Raw genomic sequence first — 25,700 nt, 5'->3', positions numbered from 1 at the left:
GCATTTCAACTGCACTTCACCCATGTCAAAGGCTGCTTCGAAGGTCAATCAGGGCTAAATCAATTTGCAACAGGAGTGTCCCACAACCCAAGCTGGGACAGACCCCATGGTGGGTGGGGGTGGCAGGAGCTCTTAGGGGAGAAGGGTGACCAGGAGGCAGGGAGTATGGGGAGGCAGCACCATCGATCAACAGCTGGGCTGTGAGAAGACACAGCAGCTGGAAGGGGGTTGGGGTGTGTGGCTGTAAGGAGGCTCTCAGGGCGGGGTGGTGTGTGCTCACACCTTTCTAAAGCCTCTTGTTCTGCTCCTTCTACTTTCACCCTCCTTTGTGTAGTCATCCTCTGATGAGGGAAACTGAGCCCCAGAGAGAGGCTCAAGGTTACGAGGGCTCTGCCCAAGCTGGCTCCTGACACGGCAGGCAAAGTGTTGGGGGGCGGGGTGGGCAGGATGGTGGGCAGGATGGTGGGCAGGCTGTTTGGACTCCTGGGAAGGCAAGAATGGGGCAGAGTTCCTATAGGTCCCCTGAGCAGTCTGCAGGCCCTTCTCTCCCCGCCAGACCTGCACTGCCTGGCTCCAGGAATCCCCCACCCCCACCCACCTGGGCAGTGCAGCAGAAGACAACAGGCAGTCCCAGGAAAGATCACTTGTTATGGGGCCTGAGCCTCATCTTGTTCGGGAGGGGGCTTTTGAAAGAGAATACAAAAATACAAATATAGGGAGTTCCCGTTGTGGCTCAGCAGGTTAAGAACCAGACAAGAATCCATAAGGACGTGGGTTCCAGCCTGGCCCCGCTCAGTGGCCAGCATTACTGTGAGTGAGCTGTGGTGTAGGTCACAGAAGAGGCTCGGATCTGGTGTTGGTGTGGCTGTGGTGAAGGCCGGCAGCTGCTGTTCTGATTTGACCCCTAGCCTGGGAACCTCCATATGCCACAGGTGGGCTCTAAAAAGAAGGAAAAAAAAAAAAATATATATATATATATATATATATATGTATTAGGGCTGGGAAACTTAGAAGGGTCTGAAACTACTACTTCATTAGCCTCAAAGTAACTCCACCTGTGGTTGCCATTGCCTCAAATAAGTGACCTCACCTCACAGTACCCACCCTACAGGGCAGTATCCGGGTGAGGGATGGGTGTCTGGTGAGCCCTGGCAAACCGTGGCCTGGATACAGTAGACTGGGCTCCCCTGGGAGGGATGCGCCCTGCTCCTTCTGAGCCCAGCGGCAGCAGCAGCTCCTGGGTATAAGAAGCCCTGTGGAGGACAAAATGGTTGTGACCCGCCCCACCTGTCCTACCCCCAACCCCAGAGCCACCTGGGCACCCAGGGTTGGGGGCAGGGAGGTTCTGCAGATGGCTCTGGACCATAACTTCATCCTGAGTCCCCTGGTCCACAGAGTGGGCGTGTGCGGCCCCTCCCCGCCAGAGCAGGAGAATTAGGCTCTTGCACAGAGAGGCCCAGAGTGGGGACAGATGGAAGGAAGACACAGCCAGCTGACCCCAGAGCCCTGACCACTCGGCCCAGGAGGCGTTTCAGGGGCTGGAGGCCTGGACCCGGTGGCAGGGTGACGCCAAGTCGTGGGCCCGCTGCCTTGCTCAGACCCGGGCCTGGGGAAGGGGCTCCCCACCATCTGGGGACCCGCGACAACGTTTCGGACCACTCACCGCCGCCTCTGCCCCCCCCCGGTCCTCTCGCACCGCAGGCTGCTCTGCTCGCTCCGCTGGCCGGCCGAGTCGCCGGGTCGCCCTCTCTCCCCGCTCTCTCCCTGAAGGCGGGCGCCTGGACCTCCAGCGCAGCGGGCAGATGCGCTCAACTCCCAGCCCGCAGACGCGGTCGTTCCGCCCGCCTCCCCGCGTCTCCCCGCGCGCCTTGGCTTAGCTGGTGGGACTGGGCACCACTCCGCACGCACCTCTTCAGGACTTTTCATCACAAACAAGAAAGCAAAGCCAGAGGCAGGCACTCACACTGAAGGGCACGACTTGGACTCCAAGCCCAGGGCTCCCTTCCATTGCCTTGGACTGGACACCTCCCAAAGGCAACCACCAACCTTTCTGGGGAAAGCAAGCTGTATAAAGAAAGTACTCTTGGAGTTCCCGTCGTGGCTCAGGGGAAATGAATCTGACTAGCATCCATGAGGATGCAGGTTCAAACCCTGGCCTGACTCAGGGGGTTAAGGATCCGGTGTTGCCTTGAGCTGTGGTGTAGGTCGAAGACGCAGCTGGGATCCTGAGTTGCTGTGGCTGTGGCAGCTACAGCTCCAATTCAACCCCTAGCCTGGGAACCTCCATATGCCGCGGGTGCGGCCCTAAAAAGACAAAAAGCAAAGCACCCTTTTTCAGCCTCTATTAGCACCTATTGTACACAGGCCATTGAGTGCAGGGGTCCAGAGGAGACTTCTGCCTCCCTAGAAGCTCATAGTCTAAAAAGGAGATGGTTAATAGAGGGCATGAGATAAAGGTCCTGAGAGAGGGGCTAGTGGGCTGGAGAAATCCCGGCTGGCCTCCTGGAGGAGGGAGTCTTTAAAATAAGCAACATTTATTTTATAAGGTGGTGCATAAATATACTTATTGGCCTGGGAAGATATTCAGGTTACATGAAAGAAGCAATTTACAGTCACATACTATGACTCTTCTAAGTAAAAATGCATGTGCACAAAAATGCCTAGGGGGTAAAAACAGGATGGATATGCCCCTAAATGCTAACCATTGTTAGTTACATCATCTGGATTGCAGGATTAGAGGGGCGTTTTCTTTTCCTATATATATAGTGTTACATACTAAAATTTCTACAGTGAATACACATTAATGCTGCACTCAGAAAAACACTATATAAGAACTAATGGGAAAATTTTTGTTAACATTTCATCAACTGGTTGGGATAAACAGAGGAAGAAGCTGCAACGCCCACATGTGGGTGGTGAATGTTAGGAAACTCTTCCACCTAGTCCAGGAGAGCCAAGCCAAATGGGGGATAGCGCTGGGAACCAACCCAGCAGAAACTGAGGACTTGGGCCCTGGCCAAGGTCACACACTGGTCTGGCTTGAGCTGAAAGGAGGGCCTAGGTGTCCCTGCCCCCACCCCTCCCCACTTCAGGTTAAGTCTAACTGGTCTAACTAGTAATTTAGACCAACACCCCCCTCTCTCCCACCCACTCTCTGGAAGTCTCCTTGATGGGACTCCCCAGCTGGCCAGGGTCCTCTTACGGGGGGCGGGGGGGAGAAGGAACAGGGTTCTGAGGGGTGCAGCCCGCAGGGAGGGCAGAAAAGGGGAGCTGAGGGCTGAGGTGGGAGGGAGGAGGGCACAAGTGCTGGGAGCCAGGGGTAGGCCGGGAGGGGGGTTGGGCTGGGGTCTCCCTGAGTCGGAAGCCAGTGTGTCACAGCCTCCCTGAAGCCTCATAACCCTGGTCTCTGGCCCTGCACCAGCAGAGGGTGTGTTTGCTGTTGAGAGTGAATGGGGGGTGGGGGATGGAGCTGGGAGGCACAGGATAAGGTGGGGGTAATGGGGTGGCCTTGTAGACGTAACATCTCAAATCATGGGGACATTCTCTCAGCAATGGATCGCCTGGTCTCTGTTCCCCAAAGATGCAGAATAAGTGAGCAAACAGATGCAATGCTATCTGCACCTGCTGCCCTCACACCAGAGTGGAGAAAAGACCAGAACCCCTGGGTTCTCAGCTCTCTGTCCTTCTCTGAATAACAGGATGGAGAATGAAGTTGAGAGTCCAAACAGACCTGGTCTCCAATTCCAGCTCAGCTGCTAAGCACCAACTTGACCCTGGGCAAGTGTTTAAGCAATCCAAGCCTAAGTTTTCTCATCAGTAAAATGGGAATAATTAGACCTCTAGAATACAGTGGGTTTTTGGGTTTTTTTTTTTTGTCTTTTTGCCTTTTCTAGGGCCACTCCCATAGCATATGGAGGTTCCCAGGCCAGGGGTCTAATCAGAGCTGTAGCCACCAGCCTACACCAGAGCCACAGCAACACGGGATCCGAGCCTCATCTGTGACCTATACCACACCTCACGGCAACGCTGGATCCTTAACCCACTGAGCAAGGCCAGGGATCGAACCTGCAACCTCATGGTTCCTAGTCAGATTCGTTAACCACTGCGCCATGACAGGAACTCCCTAGAATACAGTGTTAAAAGGAGCTCCTTAAAACTGTACATAAGTCTTGTGTCCAAAGCACTCAGTACTATTACAAAGGTAATGCTGGCTTTCAACATGTTTTTCCGTCTATGAAATGGACACACATTTGGCACAGCCTGAACCCAACTCCCAATTCCCGGGCGACTAGAGATTCTGTCAGTAGCCATAGAATGAAAGGCTCTGAGGGTGAGTGGTAGGTGAGAATGCATTCAGACTGCTTCCACTGAATTACCTGCTTCATGAAAACTCTCCCTGCCCCACTGGGTCTCTGGTTAATCATATTAGCTCTCCGGGGCTTCCTTGCATACCCAGCCAGGTAGGTGCCTCCCCTTTCAAGCTGCCTTTGAGGTCTGGGGCTCTTTGATGTGTGTGAGGGGGTGCACCAGCCTGGGATCCCTCTAGCCCTAAGGCCAGTGGCTAACAAGGCACAGGGCTTGATGGGGGTCACTCACCCTGCCTGAGTGACCCCATGTACAGGCTTTGGAGTCAGATCGCCTGGGCCCCAATCCCTGCATTACTGTCAATTAAATGCATGACCTTCAGCAAGTCACCTAGCCTCTCTGAGCATCATACTCTTCATCTATAGAAAGAAGGCAGCAGAAGCAGCTACCTGGTGGATTCATGGAAAGACAGAAGAAAGGGAAAAAAAAGAAAAAATGATGCTGTTTTCTATCTAATAACTTTCTAGAAGAGCAGGGATCCCTGGGTCCCACTCTAGGTCTATTGTGCCCATAGACCTATGAGACTTTGGTGTCCCCAAAATTTAGTGCATTCTTAAGTTTTAGAAGTATATTCTCATCTGTATACTTCCATTTCAGTATAAATGCTACGAACTTACAAAGAACACAGTTTATCTAAATTTCTTTTATGTTTATTTTTATGAATTTTGAATAGTAATTTCTGTGTGTGTGTGTGTGTGTGTGTGTGTTTCTAGGGCCACACCCATGGCATATGGAGGATCCCAGGCTAGGGGTCCAATTTGAGCTGTAGCTGCTGGCCTACACCACAGCCACAGCAAAGCAGGATCCTAGCCGTGTCTTCAACCTACACCACAGCTCACAGCAATGGAGGATCCTTAACCCACTGATCAAGGCCAGGGATCCGACCCACATCCTCATGGATGCTAGTCGGGTTCATTAGCTGCTGAGCCACTATGGGAACTCATAATTTTTCTCTTTTAAGAAGAAAGGGAATGTTGGAGTTCCTGTCATGGCTCAGCAGTTAAAGAACCCAACTAGCATCCATGAAGATGTGGGTTCGATCCCTGGCCTTGCTCAGTGGGTTAAGGATCTGGCATTGCCATGAGCTGTGGTGTAGTTTGCAGACGCGGCTCGGATCCCTCGTTGCTGTGGCTCTGGCATAGGCCAGTGGCTACGGCTCCGATTAGACCCCTAGCCTGGGAACCTCCATATGCCGTGGAAGCGGCCCAAGAAATAGCAAAAAGACAAAAAATAAATAAAAAAAAATTTTTTTTAAATGTATTAATAAAAATTCACAAAACTGGAGTTCCTGTTGTAGTGCAACGGAAACAAATCTGACTAGTATCCACGAGGATGTGTGTCGGATCCCTGGCCTCGATCAGTGGGTTAAAGATCTGGCGTTGCCATGAGCTCTGGTATAGGTCACAGACACACCTCGGATCCCTCGTTGCTGTGGCTGTGGTGTAGGCTAGCAGCTGTAACTCTGATTTGACCCTTAGCCTGGGAACTTCCATATGCTGTGGGTTTGGCCCTAGGGAAAAAAAAAAAAGAGAGAGAGAGAGAGAGAGAGAATTCACAAAACTAAATAAGTGTAAAGGGAATTTAAACAAACTATCAAAGGAAGGTTTTTGTAAATGTCTAGCATTTATACTTTTGAGGCTGTTTAAGCTTAAGAGAGTACACTATAACTTTGGGGACTCTTTTTATTTTTAGTAAGTGCCCCAGGAGATTATCATGGTCAAGTAATTTTGGGAGACACTGAACTAATAGTGCACATAAATCTCTTTGCATAGTCAGCGACCCACACTCAATGCTCTTCAAGCCCTCCTTTTTCCCATAGTAAGCACTGAGCTAGGTGATGTGGTTCTTTCCCTCGCGCTCGTGCACACATACACACACACACACTCACACACACACACGGCATTCTCCCAGCCCCAGGCTCAGCTGGGTCATCAAACTGCAGCTGGACTCCAGTACCAGGGATACTCCCTGGAAGGGAAATGGGGAGGTGGGAGGCCGGAGGCAGGGCTGGCTGGCTGCGTTGTGAGAATCGCCGCAAAGCTTCAGGGTGGGAGGAGAGGGATCCTCCTGGTGCTTTCTCTGTTTGTTTCCCAGGGCAGCCTGAGCCTTCACCTTCTGACCCTGTGGGAAGCACAAGTCGGGCCTGGGCGCCATTCGGGGGGGGCCCTGGGAGCTGGAGGGGGCAGGAGATTCCAAGTCAGACAGGCCTGGCCCTACCAGTTCTACCACCTGAGAGGGGCCCGTCCCGTCTCCGAGGGTGAGAACAGCCCTGCTCAGGGCACTCAGCCCCTGCAAAGCTCAGGGGAGAGAAGGGAGGTGAGAGGGCAGCAGGAGTGATGCACACAAAAGGTGCAGTAATTACGTGTCCCTAAGGAGCCCCAAGCGCTGGTGTCAAGACATCCGCAGTCCAGGAGTTCCCGTTGTGGCGCAGTGGTTAACGAATCCGACTAAGAACCATGAGGTTGTGGGTTCGATCCCTGCCCTTGCTTAGTGGGTTAAGGATCCAGCGTTGCCATGAGCTGTGGTGTAGTTTGCAGACGTGGCTCGGATCCCGTGTTGCTGTGGCTCTGGCATAGGCCAGCCGCAACAGCTCCGATTGGACCCCTAGCCTGGGAACCTCCATATGCCACAGGAGCAGCCCTAGAAAAAGCAAAAAGACAAAAAAAAAAAAAAAAAAAGACATCCACAGGCCAAAGCAGGGGTACCGAGCACTTATTGAGCATCTACTATGTACCCCTTATGTGCTCAGGAGAGTGAAGACCTTGAAACCAGAGGAAGCTGGTAGCCTGTAGGACTCATGTCCTTCTGGTGGCCACTGGATGAGAAGGGACTCCCCTATCCTCACCTTCTTACCTCTGTGTCCCCTAGTCCAGGGACTGGGTTCAATGTACTTATTCAACAAATATGTACAGAGTTTTTGGTGTGTTTGGTTTGGTTTGGTTTGGGTTTTTTTGTTTGTTTGTTTTTTAGGGCCACAGTTCTGGCATGTGGAAGTTGCCAGGCTAGGGGTTGAATCAGAGCCACAGCTGCCAGCCGACCCAATAGCCACACCAGATCTGAGCCATGTCTGTGACCTACACTGCAGCTCACAGCAACACCGGATCCTTAACCCACTGAGTGAGGCCAGAGATCGAACTTGCATCCTCATGGATCCTAGTCAGATTCGTTTTCCCTGAGCCACAGCGGGAAATCCTGTACTGAGTATGGGCAGCTGTGCTAAGCAATGGGGGTTCCGTGGTGAACCGAACAGACAGGAATCTGGCTGACAGCCCAGTGCTGGGGGAGGGGAGCAGACAAAAAACAAACAAACAGTACCAAAATAAACAAGTTAATTTCCAAGCACAGAAGTGCTGTGAAGGAAATGAACAGGGCGATGTGACGACGTGACGGAGTGCAGGAGGTCAGTTTAGATGGGTGAGTGGGGAAAGGGCTCTCCATGTAAGGGAGGTAATAAATGACTGTCGGGACACGGCAATATTCAGTCTGGCTTCCAAAGTCCATCACAGCTTTACCATTTGCAAGGCCTTCCATCCTGGGCAAGGTGCCTAACCCCTCGGAGCCTCGGTTTCCACACTTGCAAAATGGGCGTAAATGTCTAATCTGCCTCATAGGAGTGCTAGGAAGGGTAGATTAGATCATTCAAGCACATTAAGGAAAGTACTTACTACAATGGATTATTTCTCTCTCATCCAGCCTGAGCCAGGCAGTCACAGTCCATGGGTTAGTGCCCGTGGAGAAGGACAGCAGGGTGGGCTACTCCAGAGTCTGCAGTTCCAAACTAATGCTGGAGATCTTTCTCTCATCTGACATACAGCAGGAGTATCAAACTCTTTTGTCTTTAGGGCCAGGCACATGGGTGCAGTAAATTAAGGAGCGGTGGGGACTGTGGTGCTGTTTAGAGAACAGATCCTGCCTCAAGGAAGCAGCTCCTATATCGCTTAAGGGAACGCTTGTCATATTAAAATGAGGGCCGAGACCTCTCCATTTCTCTCTTTCTTTCTTTCTTTTTCCCTTTTCTTTTCCTTTTTTTTTTTTGTTGTTGTTGTTGTTTGTTTGTTTTTGTCTTTTTGCCTTTTCTTGGACCACTCCCATGGCATATGGAGTTTCCCGGGCTAGGGATCGAATCAGAGCTGTAGCCACCGGCCTACGCCACAGCCACAGCAACGTGGGATCCGAGCCGCATCTGTGACCTACACCACAGCTCACGGCAACGCCGGATCCCCAACCCACTGAGCAAGGCCAGGGACCGAACCCACAACCTCATGGTTCCTAGTCAGATTTGTTAACCACTGCGCCACGATGGGAACTCCTTTTTTTTTTTTTTTTTTTTTTTTTTTAAGGGCCACACTTGCAGCATATGGAAATTCCCAGGCTATGGGTTGAATTGGAGCTGCAGCTGCTGGCCCACACCACAGCCACGGCAACGCCAGATCTGAGCTGCATCTGTACACTACACCGCAGCTTGTGGCAATGCTGGATCCTTAACCCACTGAGCGAGGCCACGGATTGAACCTGTATCCTCACAAACACTATGTTGGGGTCTTAACCCGCTGAGCCACAATGGAATTCCCCTTTCCATTTCTTAAATGATAAAAACTAACAGTTTTGTCCAAAACCTTAAGAATTTTCAGCACTGATGATTTAAATTACAAGCTTTCAAAACAGGGAGTTCCTCTGTGGCTCAGCAAGTTGAGGACCCAGCGTTGTCACTGCTTCAGGGCTTGGGTCATTGCTGTGGCATGGGTCAGTCCCTGGACCAGGAACTTCCATAAGCCACAGCCAAAACAGAAACAAAAACAGGGGAGTTCCTGCGGTGGCTCAGTGGTTAACGAATCCGACTAGGAACCATGAGGTTGTGGGTTCGATCCCTGGCCTTGCTCAGTGGGTTAAGGATCTGGCATTAATGTGAGCTGTGGTGTAGGTCACAGATGTGGTTTGGATCCCGCGTTGCTGTGGCTCTGGTGAAGGCCATCAGTTACAAATCCAATTAGTCCCCTAGCCTGGGAACCTCCATATGCCACGGGTGCAGCCCTAGAAAATACAAAAAAAAAAAAAAAAAAAAAAAGACAAAAAACCAACCAACCAAACAAAACCCCAACCTTGGGAGGAGAAAAAACTCTATGGATCAGCCAAGGAGGGCTGCAGGCAGGTCTGCAAGCTCCATCCACCGAAGCCAGACCTTTGCTGAGTATCGCAGAGTACAGAGCCAGCCAGCAGCAGGCTGCCAGTGGGAAACTCCTAGAGGCTCCAGGGACCAGAGCCTGAAGGGAGAGGGAGTCCACATGGAAGAGGAGACTTTTTTTTATATCTAATGATTGAAGAGGAGACTCTTGAGCTGGATTCTGAGAGATAAATAGGTGTGGTTTTGTGAATGAAGAAGGTAAAGTCATTCTGGGCAGAGGAAGAACAGCTTTGAACTCTGGGGAAGGTTGGGAATTTCCTTGGGGCTAGAGTACACGTGGGGTACCAGGGGATGAGAGAAGAGGGCTGAGGTCTCTATCTCCAGGTCACAGAGAGCCACGTGTGCCCAGCAGAGGGGTCTAGATGGAGGTCCCTCTCAGCTCTTTACTAAGAGCTACAGTGTGGGGTACAGAAAGGGTGATGGATACTGGAGGAGGAAGCCAGAAGCCTGGGCTTAATTCCACCTCTACCATTTCCAGGCTTGCATCCATTCACGTAGGCTGAGGATCACAGCAAGTGATGGTCAGTTACGAGCCAGGGCTAGGGCTCCTAGGATCTGCCTGCTTCCAAGGAGCTCACAGTTTGATGTGGCTGCTTATGAGAGCTTGGACACCTGCTTCACGGTGCTCGGCTGAGAAGAGGCCTCCACCAAATTGCTGGGGGAGCTAATGACAGGTTTGTAGAGGATGGAACAAGGTGTAAGCTGTGTATTGATAGGTGAGAAGGAGTTTATCAGGAGGATAAAGTGGAAACAGCAGGAGACTGCAAGTGGAAGGAGCATGTGAAACACAGAGGTGTGCTGGGAACCTGCTTCAGGAATACGGACCTCATTCAATCACTGGACAGATCCTTACTGACTTGCCATGTGCCAGAAGCTGTGATTAAGCTGGGGGGAATGAGATAAAGAAAATGCCCTCCACCTTCAAAATAATGATGCTATTTAATTCCCCAGTACCTTAGTTCCCCCAACTTGAAATGATTTATCTCACAGAGCTTCGTGGAGGGGTGAATGAGAGTACATAGGCTTCTATGGGCTAACATGTACGCGAAGTCAGCCAGCATCACACTGGCATATAAGAAATGCTCGTTAAATATGTGCAGAACTGAACTGCCTTCCTGCCTTGACTTTCTGAGCCTTGAGTACTTGCAGTTAATCTGCCTTAGACTCCTAGCTAAGCAGGTTTGTTCAATGAATGAATAAATGCATGCTATTTTACATGCATTTATAGCATTCCTGTGAGTAGGTACTATTCTTTATTCTGTTTTTTTTTTTTTTTCTCTTTAGGGCTGCACCTGCGGCACATGGAAGTTCCCAGGCTAGGGGCTGAATCGGAGCTACAACTGCAGCCTACACCACAGCCATAGCAACGCAGGATCACAGCTGCATCTTCAACCTATGCCACAGCTTGTGGCAACACCAGATCCTTAACCCACTGAGTGAGGCCAGGGATCCAACCCATATCCTCATGGGTACTAGTCAGGTTCTTAACCCCCTACGCTACAACGGGAACTCCTCTTTATCTTCATTTTACAGCTGAGGGAGAAAACACTTCAAGATGGTAAGTGACTGATCTAATACGCCCTGGTAGCGATTGAAAAGCATCCAGATTCTGCTTCCCTGTGGCCTGACCTCAGAGCCCCCACACTAACTCTGCATATCCTTGCTCATGTGGAGGAAGGGTCCAGAATGGGAAGCATTCAAGAACGTCGAGGGACTTTGCTCCCCATCCTCCAGCCTGCACGGTTGGCCCTAAAAGGTTATCTCCCAGGTCAGGTAATCTGTCGGTCAGTCTGTCTGGGGCAGGGGAGGCGAGAAGGTGTCATTTCCCTCCTGGGAAGAAGGCACCTCTGGTCCTTCTTGCAGGAAACGGATCCTGGATGAACAAATACCCCTTTAAAAAAATGAGAAGAATGACTGTTAGCCTCCATCCTGAATGGCACCCCAGCTGGAGTAAGTTCAGTGATGAATGGGCCTTGTTGGTCAAAGAGCAGTTCCGGTCCTAAACGGCCCTGGGGCCAATACACATCAGAAATGAGTTGTCTGTGGCTCCTGGGCCCTGGGAAAGCAAGACTTTGAGAGGCTGTGTTTTGTGGCTGCATATGGAACCTCCCAGCATATGGAAGTTCCCAGGCTAGGCATCTAATTGGAGCTACAGCTGCCAGCCACAGCTACAGCAACACCAGACCCGAGCTGCATCTGCGACCTACACCACAGCTCACAGCAATGCTGGATCCCAGCCCCACAATGTGAGGCCAGGGATCGAACCCACAACCTCATGGTTCCTAGTCTGATTTGTTTCCACAGCGCCACGACAGGAACTCTGAGAGGTTTTTGACTTGTTTGTTTTGTCTTAGTACAAGGCTCACGTCCACCCTCTCAACTATGGGGAAGCAGTAGGGCTACAAGCATGGGTAACAAGTAGAACCGCCCTTCACCATACTGGCTATTTTTACCTGTAAACGTGTGGCCTTGAGTAAGTTACCTGGTTCCCTCTGAGCCTCAGGTTTTTCATCTCTGAAGTAGGGATGATACTAAATTCAATGTAGTGATTACCAGAATGCCTACTGCATTTGGCGCTCAATAAGTGTTAGCTGTTAGTATCATTCATTTTAACTGAAATATTTACTGAACACCTACTACATGCCACATAGTTCAAGGAACACAAAATGAATAAAGCTTCGGAGTTCCCACTGTGACATACCAGAAACAAACCCCACTGGTGTCTATGAGGATGCAGGTTCTTGCTCATTGGGTTAAGGATCTGGCATTGCCGTGAGCTGTGGTTTAGGTCGCAGGCATGCCTCAGATCCCAAGTTGCTGTGGCTGTGGCTGTGGCCGGCAGCTGTAGCTCCAACTGGACCTCTAGCCTGGGAACCTCCGTATGCCTAACAAGACAAAAAAAAAAAAAAAAAAAAAAAAGCAAAGTGAATAAAGCTTTATTTGTAATTTCCACCTGGATTCTAGGACATCCTCTGCATCTCTGTTTAACCACAATCTCTCAGTGTTTTTATTTATATATTCATAACCTGAGTGAGGGTGTCTTTTGCCTCTGGGGAGGGGTCTGATGAAGAGGTCCAAGGCTGACAATCTCCAGGACTTCCCATGTGGCTCCCAACAAGGCTGACAATCTCCAGCCTGCAAGCCCCCAGGCTGGGAAAGTTGAATGACAACGGTGGAGCACCCATCACAATATCTATATGCGGAAGGCATTACAAAAACACCAGGTTTTCAGAGCAAAGCATTTGGCATTTATTTTATTTAATCTGACTGCAAGGAGGCAGCTCCAGTCATGGTTTACAGATGAGACACTGAACACAGAGAGGTGGGTTCCAAATTCCAGCTAGGCCCTACCGGAGTCCCCCTTGTGGCACAGGGGAAACAAATCTGACTATCCATGAGGACATGGGTTCAATCCCTGGCCTCACTCAGTGGGTTAAGGATCTGGCGTTGCTGTGAGCTGTGGTGTATGTAGGTCGCAGATGCAGCTTGGATCCTGTGCTGCTGTGGCTGTAGTGTAGGCCGGCAGCTGCAGCTCCGATTCCATAACTTCAACCCTAAAAAGCATAAAAAAAAAAAAAGAAAAAAGAAAAGAGTAGATTACCATACCAAGCTCTCTCTCCAAATCTGAATTGTGAAGGCCTGGATTGGGATTCAGGAATTAGCAGTTAAACACGCACTCCAGGTGATACTTCTCCTCAGGCAAGTCCCGACACAGTGCTATTCACTGATTCATTTACTCAGCTAAGATTCTTTGGGTCCCAACCATGATATGAATTTCAGGGAGGGCAGGATGAACAAGACAGACCCCAAGTTTAAAAGGAACTGACAGTCTGGCTGAGCAGATTGTTCCAGTCCAATGTCTACAACCCCCATCTCTCCTTGGCCGGGTCCCTTCCCGCTGGCTGGGCTGGCTTTCAGCAGGACACAGGTTTGGAGCTCCTGGCTGAACATGTTGGGTGGGCCTCCTTCCACTATCTAACGCTTGCTCAGGGCTCAGCCTGTAGTGCTTTGGAGCTGGAGCTGTCCTGTGCAAGAAGCCTAGGGGTGCCTGGCACATGGTGTTTCAATAAACGCTGGCCAGATGCTAATGCGCCAGTTAGGGCTAGGAAAGGACAAGGGGGTGGGGGCTGGGGCTGGGGGCAGGGAAAAAGAGCCCTTGGTTTTGCAGAAAACCACTGGGGCCTGGCATGGGGCAGAGATTTACATTTCTTTAAAGGTAATTCCAGCTTTGACCCGACTTTGCACCTGAAGGGAGGGAGGCCAGACAAAATCATTCCTGTGTAGATGAGGAAAGCAGAGCCCAGAGAGAGCTAAGCGAGAGCGCCTGAGCTGAAATCCAGGTCTCCGGGGTAACTGCCAGGGCCAGCAGGGACTGTGGGACATGGATGATATGGACAACACCTTTTCCTGAATTCCCTGGGGTGATGTGCACCTGTGAAGGAAGATCCTGTAGCCCCCACAGGCGCTCCCCTCGTGGGGGCCAAGATCACCCCATTAGCTGTGCCCTGGGCTCCAGCTTCTGGACACTTCCTTTTCCAGTGGAGAAGTCCATCTTTCATCTTGGTCACTCCTACCCTCTGTCTTCTGCAGGAGAGAGCTTCAGTATTTGAATCAGGTCCCCAGGGAGCTTCCTCCTGGGATCACCCTTTTTGTTCCAGCAACTCCGCAGTACCAGTACTTTTTTAGAGGAGAACCGTCCAGATAGGCCCTGCCAGATAAGGCCAGGGGTGCTCCCAGAGGCCATCTGGTCAGTGCCCTGGAAGGCTGCACAGGGCCAGGCTGGGCTGCATCCTTCTGAGAACCGACAGGATCCACAGCCTCCATCCCCTGCCTGCTCCTGGTTGAGCCAGACATCGATTTGGAAATTAGAGGAAGAGGAAAGGGCAGGGATCCAGGTGGGACAGAGTAAGGAAGCTGTAATTCTGACCTGGGGGATTGGGAGGCAATCCTGCTGTATTTCAGAAACAAGGCGTTTGGTACCTGGAGTAGCAGAGTTCAGGGGTGCCTAGACAGGACAAACTAGACGGACCCTGGACCTAACAGCTCCTCCAGTTTTGCAGGGCTCACCCGCCCTCAGCAGGTGGTCTCAGGGGGGCGCCACCTCCGGGGACGAGGCGGGGTGGGGTGGGGGAGTGGGGGGGGGGCGTGCGGGCGTGCTACACGATCTTAAAGCTTCCCCAGGGAGGAAGGGCGGGGGCGGGGCTGCTGAGGAGCCCCAGGATATAAGGGGCGGAGGCTGGCTTCGAGGCCCAGGCAGCCCACCATGCACGCCTACAGTCTGCCCTTGCTCCTCCTGCACGCCTGGTGGGGTCTCCTCCAGGCCGGCGCCGCGACCGTGGCCCCGGTGCCTCTACGTACGTGGGAGCATCCTTCGTCGCCATCTCCTCTCGCTTATATGCTGAGTCTGTACCGCGAGCCGCGACCCCGGGCGGACATCATCCGAAGCCTGCAGGCGCAAGGTAGACTGCCCCGTTTCGCCCCGCGGGCACCCCGAGACGCCTTGGGCGCTCCAGCCCCGGACTCAGGGAGGGCGCTGAAGCGACCGGGGCTGCGCACGCTTGGAGGGCACGTCCAGGGGCTGGAGCTGGGGCTGCTGGTGTTTGGGCGTCTACATTGGCTCTGGGTGCAGGGTTGGTGGCTGGGGATTCTGGCATCCCGAACAGGACGGAGACCTCGGTGTCCCGGTCTTGTTTAGAGTGGGAGCCCAATCGTGCCGCTTCTTATCCTCTTAAACGCCAGGCGCCTCGGTTTGCACATGTGTAGAATAGGGATAATAGTACCTCCCTTATAGGACTGCCAGGCATAGGGATAAATGGTTATTATTATTGGTACGACTATTTTGTCTTGCCAATTTTTTTTTCCTTTTCACGAGTAAGTGTGAATGGGCTCCGGGGTCTGGCATTGGAGTGCCTCAGGCTGAGAATGAGTTTTGAAACAAGGTATCCAGCTTGCAACATCAGGGATTAGGGTTCACAGATTCAGGATTGGGGATGGGGTGCCCTAAAGTTGAGAACTGAAGCAGGGTTGGGTCATCGAGCCCAGGCTGGAGAGGTGTCCAGTGACTAGATTTGGAGTGTGAGGTCACTCCTATGGTGACCCTGGGAGACTTGCCCTAGAGGAAGGGCAGCGTGTTCTGGGCACTGGGTGCAGGTAGAACTTGAGAAGAAGGAGTCCTTTCTGAGGGGCTCCTCTACCCCCTCTCAATCCACATCCCAGCGCCCGGGGTGGCTTTTGACTCCCCGCACCTCCCTCTGCCTGCCTGGCCAGACGGCTCTCCCCCAGGGCTCGTGCGAAATCCACATCCGATAATCTGATTGACTGGCCACCCGCCTGCCCCATGTGATCTGGGGGTGGGGTGGGGGGCCTCCTAGCTCCCTGGCCTGTCTGCCCTTTTTGAGGTCAGAGAGCCAGTGACCCTCTCCAAAAGGGTCATCTGGGGACTAGCCAGACGAAGGACACCCAGGGGGTGGGGCAATCTGAAAATTAATGGAGTATTCGACCCTGCTGGAAAGTTGGGGGGGTGGGGGGTAGCTGGCTGAGCAAAGAGAGAGGTGCATTTTTCTAGTTCACTCCTCCTTCCAGAGAGTTCCAGAAGATTTGTGGTGATTCCACAGCCTGAGAGTTTGGAAAACTGGGTTCTGGTCTGCTAAATTCTGCTTCCCAGTTCCACATGTGTCCCTAGCATATCAGCTGACCTCTCTAGTTTTTTGTGAAATGAGGCCTTTCTTTTTTGCTTCATTTGTGTATATATAGCATAACACACATAAAAAGGATATGATGGCAATTTTTATGTGTACAGTGACATTAAGTACATTCACGTTGTTGTGAATTGGCTTGCTTTTTAAAAAGTGGCAGGGAGAGCCTGCCTGGAGGGAGCCTGATGGAGAGGCGATGTCCCAAACCAGCTCCTTTCCCTTTAGGTTTTCCTTTTTTTGGGGGAGGGATGTGTGTGTGCTGCATTTGTGGCACATGGAAGTTCCTGGGCCAGGGATCAAATCCAAGCTTCAGTTGCGTTTCCTCATCACAAAATGATGACCATGGTGGGGAGGATTTAAGGACACAAGGCTTGTAAAACTCTTAGCATGAGGGAAGCAGTTAATGATAATTACCCTATTTATTTATTTCTTTATTTATTTGCTATTTTAGGGCCACACCCACAGCATATGGAGGTTCCCAGGCTAGGGGTCAAATTGGAGTTGCAGCTGCCAGCCTACACCACAGCCACAGCCACATGGGATCCTAGCTGTGTTTGTGACCTACACCATAGCTCAGGGCAACGCCGGATCCTTAACCCTCTGAGCGAGGCCAGGGATCGAACCCATGTCCTCATGGATCCTTGTCCAGTTCGTTAACCACTGAGCCACAAAGGGAACTACAACCCTTAGAATTTATGATAATGTAGGATGGGAACCCAGTGTCACACCCACTTTCTTTTTCTACACCCTGTTTGAGGGGAAAGGAACCCCAGGTCAGAAGCCCAACCATTTCCTTCTTTTGAATTGGAAATGGGTCAAGATTTCACTGGGGCCCACGTGGCCAAGTCTGCATTCAGTGCATGGATGGGTTTCAGGGTGTGCATGAACCCCCAAATCATATTTATTGTGTAAGTAGGAGATGCAGTTTTTCTGGGGAGCAGTCTTAGCTTTTATCAGGCCTTGGTGACCCACAACGATTAGAACTCTCCTTATTCTAAGATGAACCAGCACCAGATCTAAGAGAACCTCTTGGCTCTGTGTCCCAGGGAGCCCTTGGCGGTGGGTGGGTGGCAGACTCTTCCATCCTCCTCCCTGCACCTGCACACACACTGCAGCCCCAGTAACGGAGAGCTTGGCTCCCCTGTCTGGGTCCTTCACTGCCTGGACATTTTCATTTCTAACTTGGACCTGGGTAATAATAAGGAGGAAGTTGATGATGGCTGCTTTGTGTGCTTTGTGGTTGTGCTGGGCAAAGCCCTTTACAGGCATTATCTCAGTAAATCACGACATCCCTGTGTGGTGGATACTGTCACCATCTCTCTTTGACCAAGAGGGAAACTGAGGCCCAGAGAAAGCCTGCTGCCCGTTGTTAAACAGCAAGTGGCAGAATTTGATCCATCATAGGAGGTACCAGGCCCCTGCTCTTAACTACTGAGCCAGAATGCCTTCCTCCAAAAAGCCATTTGTGGATGCTTGAGATAATACATTTTAATTCCTGGTGTGGGTGGCTGGGAGTTGCTACATGTCTCACCTAATCCCCAGGTGGCCAGGTGGTGCTGTAATGGGCAGGGGGTGATGTCAGCCTCCTCCCCACACCTCTGGGGAGTTGCTAGTCTGGAGCCGGTTATTGCCCCCTGCAGGTGCTAATGAGAAGGGAAGTGGAAATTAAGTGAAAACAGCTAGAGATGGGCTGGGAGAGACTTAAGGAGGCTGAAGCTAGGAATTACCCCCTTCTAATGGAGGCTGGATTTCCCAGAGAAATCCACTTTTATCTGACCAAAGATGTTCTATAAGACAATAAAACTAAATTGTTACATGGTCTGCCCAAGTAGACCTAAATTGGAGATCATCACTACCTTCAGGATTGATTGACGAAAGGGTTACTCTTTTTATTTCCTTTTTTTTGGCTTTTTTTTTTTTTTTAAGGGCTGAACTTGCGGCACATGGAGGTTCCCAAGCTAGGGGCTGAATCCGAGCTACAGCTGCCAGCCTACACCACAGCCACAGCAACATCGGATCCGAGCTGAGTCTGTGACCTACACCACAGCTCATGGCAATGCTGGATCCTCAACCCACTGAGCGAGGCCAGGGATTGAACCTGCAACCTCATGGTTCCTTGTTGGATTTGTTTCCGCTGCATCACAATGGGACTCTTTATTTCTAATAATTAACACCTGCCTTTTATTTAGCAATAGACCTTCAAACATCATCTCGCTGGGTCCTCATGATAATGCAAGGAAGGATAGGGTATTACTGTTCCCATTGCAAAGAAAGAAGAACTGGGCTTGAAAAAAGTTACAGATCACTTTTAGGTGACCCGGAAATCTACCACTACATGCTATTCCCAGATGTTAGACCAAATTGGTCCAGGACTAAAATAAATGAAATGTGCTTCCTCATTCCTTTTCATCCAATTGGGGTTTCATTGTCCTGGTTGTGTGATCGCTGTGTCTGCCCCGGGTGTGTGGATGACCTGGGCGGGAAGGGGTGAGTGCCCTGCAGGTAGGTAGGAGGACCACTGAGTGGAAAAGTGTGAGGTCAGTGCAAAGGCGAGCTTAGAATGCCTTTAGAAACCTACTTGTAAGGTTGCCAAGAACTCTGGGAGTGTCTGCCTGTCTGTAGGAATTGGTAGAGGAGAGGGTGGCTTCGCTTCTGCTGCCTGTGGCTCCCTGGGAGCTGGGACCCTTCCCGTGATCTGTGCATTGATCTCACTGTCCCTGGGAAACAGGCCACCGTCTCCACTGAGAAGACAGAACCTGAGAAGCTGATTTGCTCTAGGACCACACAGTGAATGGAAGCCCAGGGTTTCTGTCAGAAAGCTCAGGGTTGACTGTATGAGTATGACTGTATGACTGTATGTGTATGTATGAGGGGTGAGAGAAGGAGAAAAACTCATCCAATTTTTACCAACTGTTCTCTGGAGTGTCTTGAGGAGGGAGCTGCAGAACAATGATTTGGAAGTTGGGCTTTGCATTCAGCTTATTCTTGGCTTTGCAACCTTCCAGGAATGACCCCTGGGCAGGTAATTTAACTTCCCTGAGCCTCAGTTTTCCTCATCTCTAAAATGGGTTCAGTGACATTCCCAGCTCATAGGGTTGGGGTGAGGATTAAGAGTGATAATTCATATAAGGTAAGGGCCCAGGCATGAGCTGTGGATGTTGTTACACCAACCGAGGTTGCAAGAGGCCCCCACTCACCTGCTTCCTTCCCGTTTTTTTTTCTCCCCACTCAGACGTGAAGATGGATGGACAGAACTGGACCTTTGCCTTTGATTTCTCTTTCCTGGGCCAAGAAGAAGATCTGGCATGGGCTGAGCTCCGGCTGCAGCTGTCCAAGCCTGTGACCCTTCCTCCTGACATCCCGCTCTCCATTGAGATTTTCCACCAGCCGAGGCTGGACGAGGATCAGGTCCCACCCGACTGCCTGGAACGTCTCCAGATGGACCTGTTCACTGTCACTCTGTCCCAGATTACCTTTTCCTCGGGCAGCATGGTCCTGGATGTGACCAGGCCACTCTCCAAGTGGCTGAAGCACCCTGGGGAGCTGAGGGAGCAGATGTCCAGCTTGGCTGGCGAGTGTTGGCGGCGGCCTCCTTCACCACCTGTCACCAACGTGCTCCTCATGCTGTACTCCAACCTCTCTCCAGAGCAGAGGCGGCTGGGTGGCTCCACCCTGCTGTGGGAAGCTGAGAGCTCCTGGCGGGTCCAGGAGGGTCAGCTCTCTCGGGAGAAGGGAAGGAGGCACCGCCGATATCACCTGCAGGACAGAAGCCAACTGTGTCGGAAGGTCAAGTTCCAGGTGGACTTCAACCTGATCGGATGGGGCTCCTGGATCATCTACCCCAAGCAGTACAATGCCTATCGCTGCGAGGGCGAGTGTCCCAACCCTGTGGGGGAGGAGTTCCATCCAACCAACCACGCATACATCCAGGTGAGATGCCAGGGCTAGGGGAGGCAGTAAGCTGTGCAGAAGTGGCCTTGCCACCAGATCGGGGGAACAGGACTCCAGCTTTGCTGTTAAGTTGCTAGGTTCATTCATGCATGGCTCTTCAAGCACCTACAATGTGCCAGGTCTTAGGCTAGGTTTTTAGGATATAGAGATGACCAATGGTAACATCCTTGCAGCGCCTGCCGGGAGTCATGCCCTGTTGGGCAGCCTTGAACACATTGCTTTCCTGGGACTTTTTCCTTCTTTCATAAAATTAAGGCATATTTTATGAAAATACAGACATGGGGCATATAGTTCCTTTCCCCTGCCCTGACATTCTAGGAACGGAAGTTTAGAATCTGGAGTTTTGGGGATAGACAGGCCCGGGTTTGAATCCTACTCACTAGATATGTGATATTTTCAAGTTGTTTACTTGTTCTGAGTCTCAGTTTTCCCACCTGTTAAATGGGGCTAGCAATGCCATATTTCGTGGGGCTGTTGTAGGGTTACAAGAGATGATGGGCATGCTGTATGTGTAGTGGTTAGCAGATAACAGGCATGATTGGTGTATTGTTATTACTAGAAGTCTGTGATTCACTGATGCAATGGGGGCCAAGTTTATGAGGCCGAGGTAGAAATAATACTGTTCCAGCCACTGTACTCTTCCTGCCTAAAAACAGGAGTTGGACACCTATTTTGCAGGAATAGTAAAGCCAGAGGCTACTACTAATCAGCCATTAATTAGCCCATGGTCTAGAAGGTGATGGAGGGGGAGGAATGGAAGGAAAATGAGATGGAGAAAGCAGAAAGTAGAGCCTCATATGGTGGTCCTGACCTGGTCTCAAAGTCCTACAGGACCAAAGTGTTTTTATTTCACTCCATGAAGCCTAGACTGAGAATCTCTTGGACCTGGAGGATACCCTCCATGCCAAACCTGAGGCAGGGTTCAGAGGCTCTGAGCTGAGCTCATGCCAGGGTGGTAGTGGTAGGCGCTGTTGCCCCAGGGGATCTGTCCTGAGCCTCTCCTAGGCCCCACTTCACTCCACCAGCCTATCTACAGTGTGATCAGAGGGAAATACAGAGACCCCATAGTCCCAGCTGCCGAAATCTGACACAGTGGTCTGAAAAGCCCCCACTGATCCACAGGGACAGGGCCTGGTTTCAGAATGCCAAAGGCTTGTTACCTTTTCTCCCATTGACTCTGTTTGCCCTTCTCTGGGCAACAAAGCAAATCCCACAAGAATATCCGCATGACTCTTTTCTGCTTCATATTTCTGGAACGAAACCAGGAGTTTCTTTGAAAATTTTTAAAGTTGGCATTCACTCTAGACTAGAACAATGGGAGAATATACAAGTTAGCTACTGCTCTAGCAGATAAAGTTTTTATTTATTCATTTATTTTTCTTTTTAGGGTCACATCCAATGCATATGGAAGTTCCCAGGCTAGGGGCTGAATCTGAGCAGCAGCTGCCAGTCTACACCACAGCAATGTGGTATCCGCTCCACGTCGCGACCTACACCACAGCTCGCAGCAATACCAGATCCTTAACCCACTGAGCAAGGCCAGAGATTGAACCCGCATCCTCATGGATACTAGTCGGGTTTGTTACTACTGAGTCACAACGGGAACTCCAAGATATAGCTTTTAGAATCTTCTGTTTAAAGAAAGTTATTTTAGATATTAGAGTTGATGAATGGGCATTCTGATTCCTTTATGAAAAGAATTTTCTTCTGTTTTTTTGCACCTAGAAATTGATTTTAACTCTCTGTAACTTTTTCACTCTTTACCCAGAAATGACACTATTCTGATCTGACAACTGGGAGGTGAACTGATCCCCCTCTCTCGTCCCTTTCAGAGTCTGCTGAAACGGTACCAACCCCATCGAGTCCCTTCCACCTGCTGTGCTCCAGTGAAGACCAAGCCCTTGAGTATGCTGTACGTGGACAATGGCAGGGTCCTCTTAGACCATCATAAAGACATGATTGTGGAAGAATGTGGGTGTCTTTGAAGAGTTCCTGCGGGCATGTTGAATTTGCCTGCACCTGGAAGGTTGGGAAGCTCCTGGAAGTCACACTAGCCATCTAATCCAAAGAGGAGAAACGACGAGGGGGAAAGGTGCTCTGTCCAGCAGACCTGAGGAGGAGGAGGAGGAGGAGGGGCTGCCACCTTGTCCATGAAGGGTCTGTGGAGTCTGGCTGGCACAGAGGCTGCTGTTGGGAGAGGAAGGAGGGGGCCTGTGAGGCAGGTTTGCTGGGTCTAATCTTTGCTGAACAGACAGTGGCGCGTGAAAGCACCGGGGCCAGAGTACTTTAGCTGACTTTCTTCAACCTGTGAATCCCTGGAAATTATATGCAAGCGTTGGAGCATATGTGCATTTATCTTTGAGGTGAGCAAGGTTTGTCTGTCACGTTTGTGTATTCTCAACAGTGACCTTTGACATACACCGCCTCCCATGCCCCAAGATTAAGTATCATGATGTGAAATTAAAAACAGTCCATTGGCTCTGGTTGCCCCTGGCTGGATTGGGGAGCCCCTGCAGCTTTTTGGCTGGTCTGTAGCACTCTTGTCCAGAGGCTCTCTGGAGTGGATCTTTGCTAATGAGTTGTGCAAACAGTAAAGCCATTGTATAGTCCTCCTAAGCCAGCTGGTGCCTTTGAAGGGCGAGGCAGGAACTCGTCCAAGACAACTGGCCACAATGGGCTAGAGAAGCCGGAGCCCTGGGGCATCCTCAAGTCAGCCTGCTTTGGCAGACACGGTTTGGGTCTATTAAAAGTTGGTGACAGTTTGCCTCAGTCTGTCAGTGTGTGCTATTAATGAGGCCTTGAGCTTCTTATCCATAGGGGTGAAGGCCCTGTGGCAGGACACATAGGTCATGGTCACGGCTCTGCCACTGAGAAGCTGTGTGACTTAAGATGAATAATTCACTGCCCAGCCTCATCTTGTGAAATGAAAGCAGGTGGATCCTAGTGCGTTTCTGTTAAATGCCCTTTGTCAGGCTCACAGGAACCATGAGCTTTCAGCCATAGACTAGCCTCTGGACTTAACCCCATCTCCCTCTAGATCTTAAAAAGCCCAGGCCCTGCTGTATCCCCTTGACTAACCTGTATCGGTTCTTCTGTTGCTCTGGGTTCTAAGGCTGGCTTAATTTTGGGTTTCACGTAACACTGTAGCAAAAGAAACCCAAGCTTTCCAGTAGGAAGTTCTACCACCAAAATACTTGGGCTCAAGTCTTCGCTTACTGGATGAAAAGGCCCCAAAGGTAGTGATTCTGCTTTTATCTTATCAGCTGGCCTTATTGAGCACTGCCAAAACAGTGGCTCTATTTTTGGTTTGGCAGGGCGAGGGGGCCATTATTATTGGGAATGCCAGTTCTACCCTGCATTTTCTAAGAAGCCCATCGACCAATGCTCCAAACTTAGGGAAAATGATTCCAATCGCATGAGAACAATTGTTGAGTTCAGAGGTGACTCAACCTTGACTTGGTTGAGTCAAGGTAGCAATCCTGGCCCAGGCGGCAGTTGGCTAGACTGAGCCAGGCCTGGGCTTCTGAAACCTCAGTGCCCTGATTCAGCAACAAAGCTGATCCAGTTGCTCATTCCCTGGAGTGGAAATAACCTGCCCCCATCCCCCCCCCCCCAATTCAGAATCACAAGAGGGTTCTGCATTTGACTCAGAATAACTGTGGAGCTGGGAAGGTCAGTTGTTGTCCCATCCTCTTTTCTAAGCGACACCCCATTGAGGCCTCGTGGCCTGACTCCGCTACTAGGGGTGGTGGGGCCAAGTGCTGAGCTCTGGTCTCTGGAGACCAAGGGGCACCATCCTTTATAACCTCTAGAGGGGTCTGCGCTCCCTTAGTTTTGGGTCAAGGCCTTAGCCTCAGGCACCAGACTTTGAAATCCCAGTTCCACCAGCGAATTGAGGCTCAATAGAGTGAAAACCCCATCCCAGGCCTTTAGAGCATCCTCTTTATTAAGTGGGTGTCCAACTGTTCTTTATGATTGGGGCCAGGAAAGCAAAAGGTCAAGTTATCTGTGGCTGCAGCTTGTGGGAGTGTTTACAATTAGCAACTCAGAGAACAAACCCCACTGATGACAGGACATTGCTTCATATCAAGCAGAAGACGCAGGCACAAAGGAGTGAAAGGACATCTTGATGACCCCTGCTGAAAGCCCAGTGTGCAGTGTGTCACCAGCAGTGCCATTCTGCTGCCACGCTGGAGGTACTTGGGGCTGAGCCCAGCAACACAGCTCTGTGCTTTAGACCGTGGGTGGTGAAGGCTAAGCCTGAGGAGATACTGCCTCTGAGAACTGAGTTCTGCCCTAACCTGGGGGCCAGGAAGGGGCTTTCAGAAAACAGTTGGAGGTATTTTAACTTGCTCTCAAGGCAAAGATCTCGCCCTTTTCCTACAGTGCCAGTGCCAGTCAGTGGCTGAGGGGGGGAATTGGATGCTTTACTCTCCTTGGCTGGGGGAGTGAGCAGGGCTGGAATAGGGAGGACTGGAGAAAAGATAAAAGAAGCTCAGAAGCAGTTGTGACTCATACAGAAGCACCATTGGGTTCACCTCTATCTTGTATAGTCTCCCCTTTTATTAGCAGTAAAAAGTTGATATCCTATTTGCCTTTGCAACAGAGAAAAGGACGTATGAAAGTGCTTTCAAAATTATCTGGCCCCATCTTCCCTTGAAGAGATTTAATTCTTCTAGCGGTTGCGTAAGGCTTCTGTACTCAAACTTGCACATTCTGAGAAAAGCTGACCCCTGCTTGTCCCAAACTGAGATGTACTTTCCATGATCTTGCTTGAGCCTCACAACCACCTAGGTAAGACCTACTTCTTAACCCTGTTTTTTTGAGAAGGAAATCCAAGCTTAGAGATGAAGAATCTTGTTGGATAGAATGTGGCCACTATTAAATGGCACAGTGGGAATTCAGCCTGCCTTTCTCCAAAGCCTGTGCCCTAAACCTCTATACTGGTTTGCTCTGTGGACCTCTGTTTATAGCATCTAAAACATGGAAGGACAAGATTCTTGCTCTCAATACTAATACATGAGCCTCACTGGATTAATAATAGCAAAGGAGGGAGTTCCCGTCGTGGCACAGTGATTAACAAATCCGACTAGGAACCATGAGGTTGCGGGTTCGATCCCTGGCCTTGCTCAGTGGGTTAAGGATCCGGCGTTGCCGTGAGCTGGGGTGTAGGTCGCAGACGCAGCTCGGATCCTGTGTTGCTGTGGCTCTGGTGTAGGCCGGTGCCTACAGCTCTGATTAGATCCCTAGCCTGGGAACCTCCATATGCCGCAAGAGTGGCCCTGGAAAAGGCAAAAAGACTAAAATAATAATAATAATAATTAATAATAGCAAAGGAGTATGATGCTCATGCTGCACAGTCTAGTCTACCACATCAAATGTGATGTCTTTCTTTTTTTTCGTCCTTTTGCCTTTTCTAGGGCCACTTCCTGCAGCATATGGAGGTTCCCAGGCCAGGGCTCGAATCGGAGCTGTAGCCACCGGCCTACACCACAGCCACAGCAACA

The 25,700-nt window shown here is 50.8% G+C and overlaps 1 protein-coding gene and 1 long non-coding RNA gene across 3 annotated transcripts in view; one reads left to right on the top strand and one right to left on the bottom strand.

The window, feature by feature from the left end:
- Positions 1 to 12,772: 12,772 nt before the first annotated feature.
- LOC146396866 (uncharacterized) overlaps positions 12,773 to 25,700 on the bottom strand; it is a 13,347-nt gene continuing 419 nt past the window's right edge. The window contains exons 2-5 of one of the 2 annotated variants that reach the window (XR_014828067.1): positions 21,354 to 21,443; positions 19,716 to 19,998; positions 19,440 to 19,524; positions 12,773 to 13,101 (exon numbers count right to left, since the gene is read on the bottom strand). This is a non-coding gene — a long non-coding RNA (uncharacterized LOC146396866). Of the gene's footprint in view, positions 13,102 to 19,439; positions 19,525 to 19,715; positions 19,999 to 21,353; positions 21,495 to 25,700 lie in introns of both variants that reach the window. The other variant, XR_014828068.1, reaches the window with a different exon arrangement.
- NODAL (nodal growth differentiation factor) overlaps positions 14,798 to 25,700 on the top strand; it is a 12,634-nt gene continuing 1,731 nt past the window's right edge. The window contains exons 1-3 of the mRNA XM_021073885.2: positions 14,798 to 15,006; positions 19,475 to 20,172; positions 22,026 to 25,257. Coding sequence (XP_020929544.2) covers positions 14,811 to 15,006; positions 19,475 to 20,172; positions 22,026 to 22,178 — 1,047 coding nt within the window. The 5' untranslated portion in view covers positions 14,798 to 14,810 and the 3' untranslated portion in view covers positions 22,179 to 25,257. The remainder of the gene's footprint in view (positions 15,007 to 19,474; positions 20,173 to 22,025; positions 25,258 to 25,700) is intronic.

Source organism: Sus scrofa, chromosome 14 (genome assembly GCF_054392235.1).
Source record: "Sus scrofa isolate SSC_HxYL_T2T_F1_AM1 chromosome 14, Sscrofa_HxYL_maternal_Yorkshire_Landrace_v2.0, whole genome shotgun sequence".
NCBI classification, from domain to species: Eukaryota; Metazoa; Chordata; class Mammalia; order Artiodactyla; family Suidae; genus Sus; species Sus scrofa.
The sequence above is the reverse complement of the archived record's forward strand: the minus strand, read 5'-3'. Positions and strand labels throughout refer to the sequence as shown.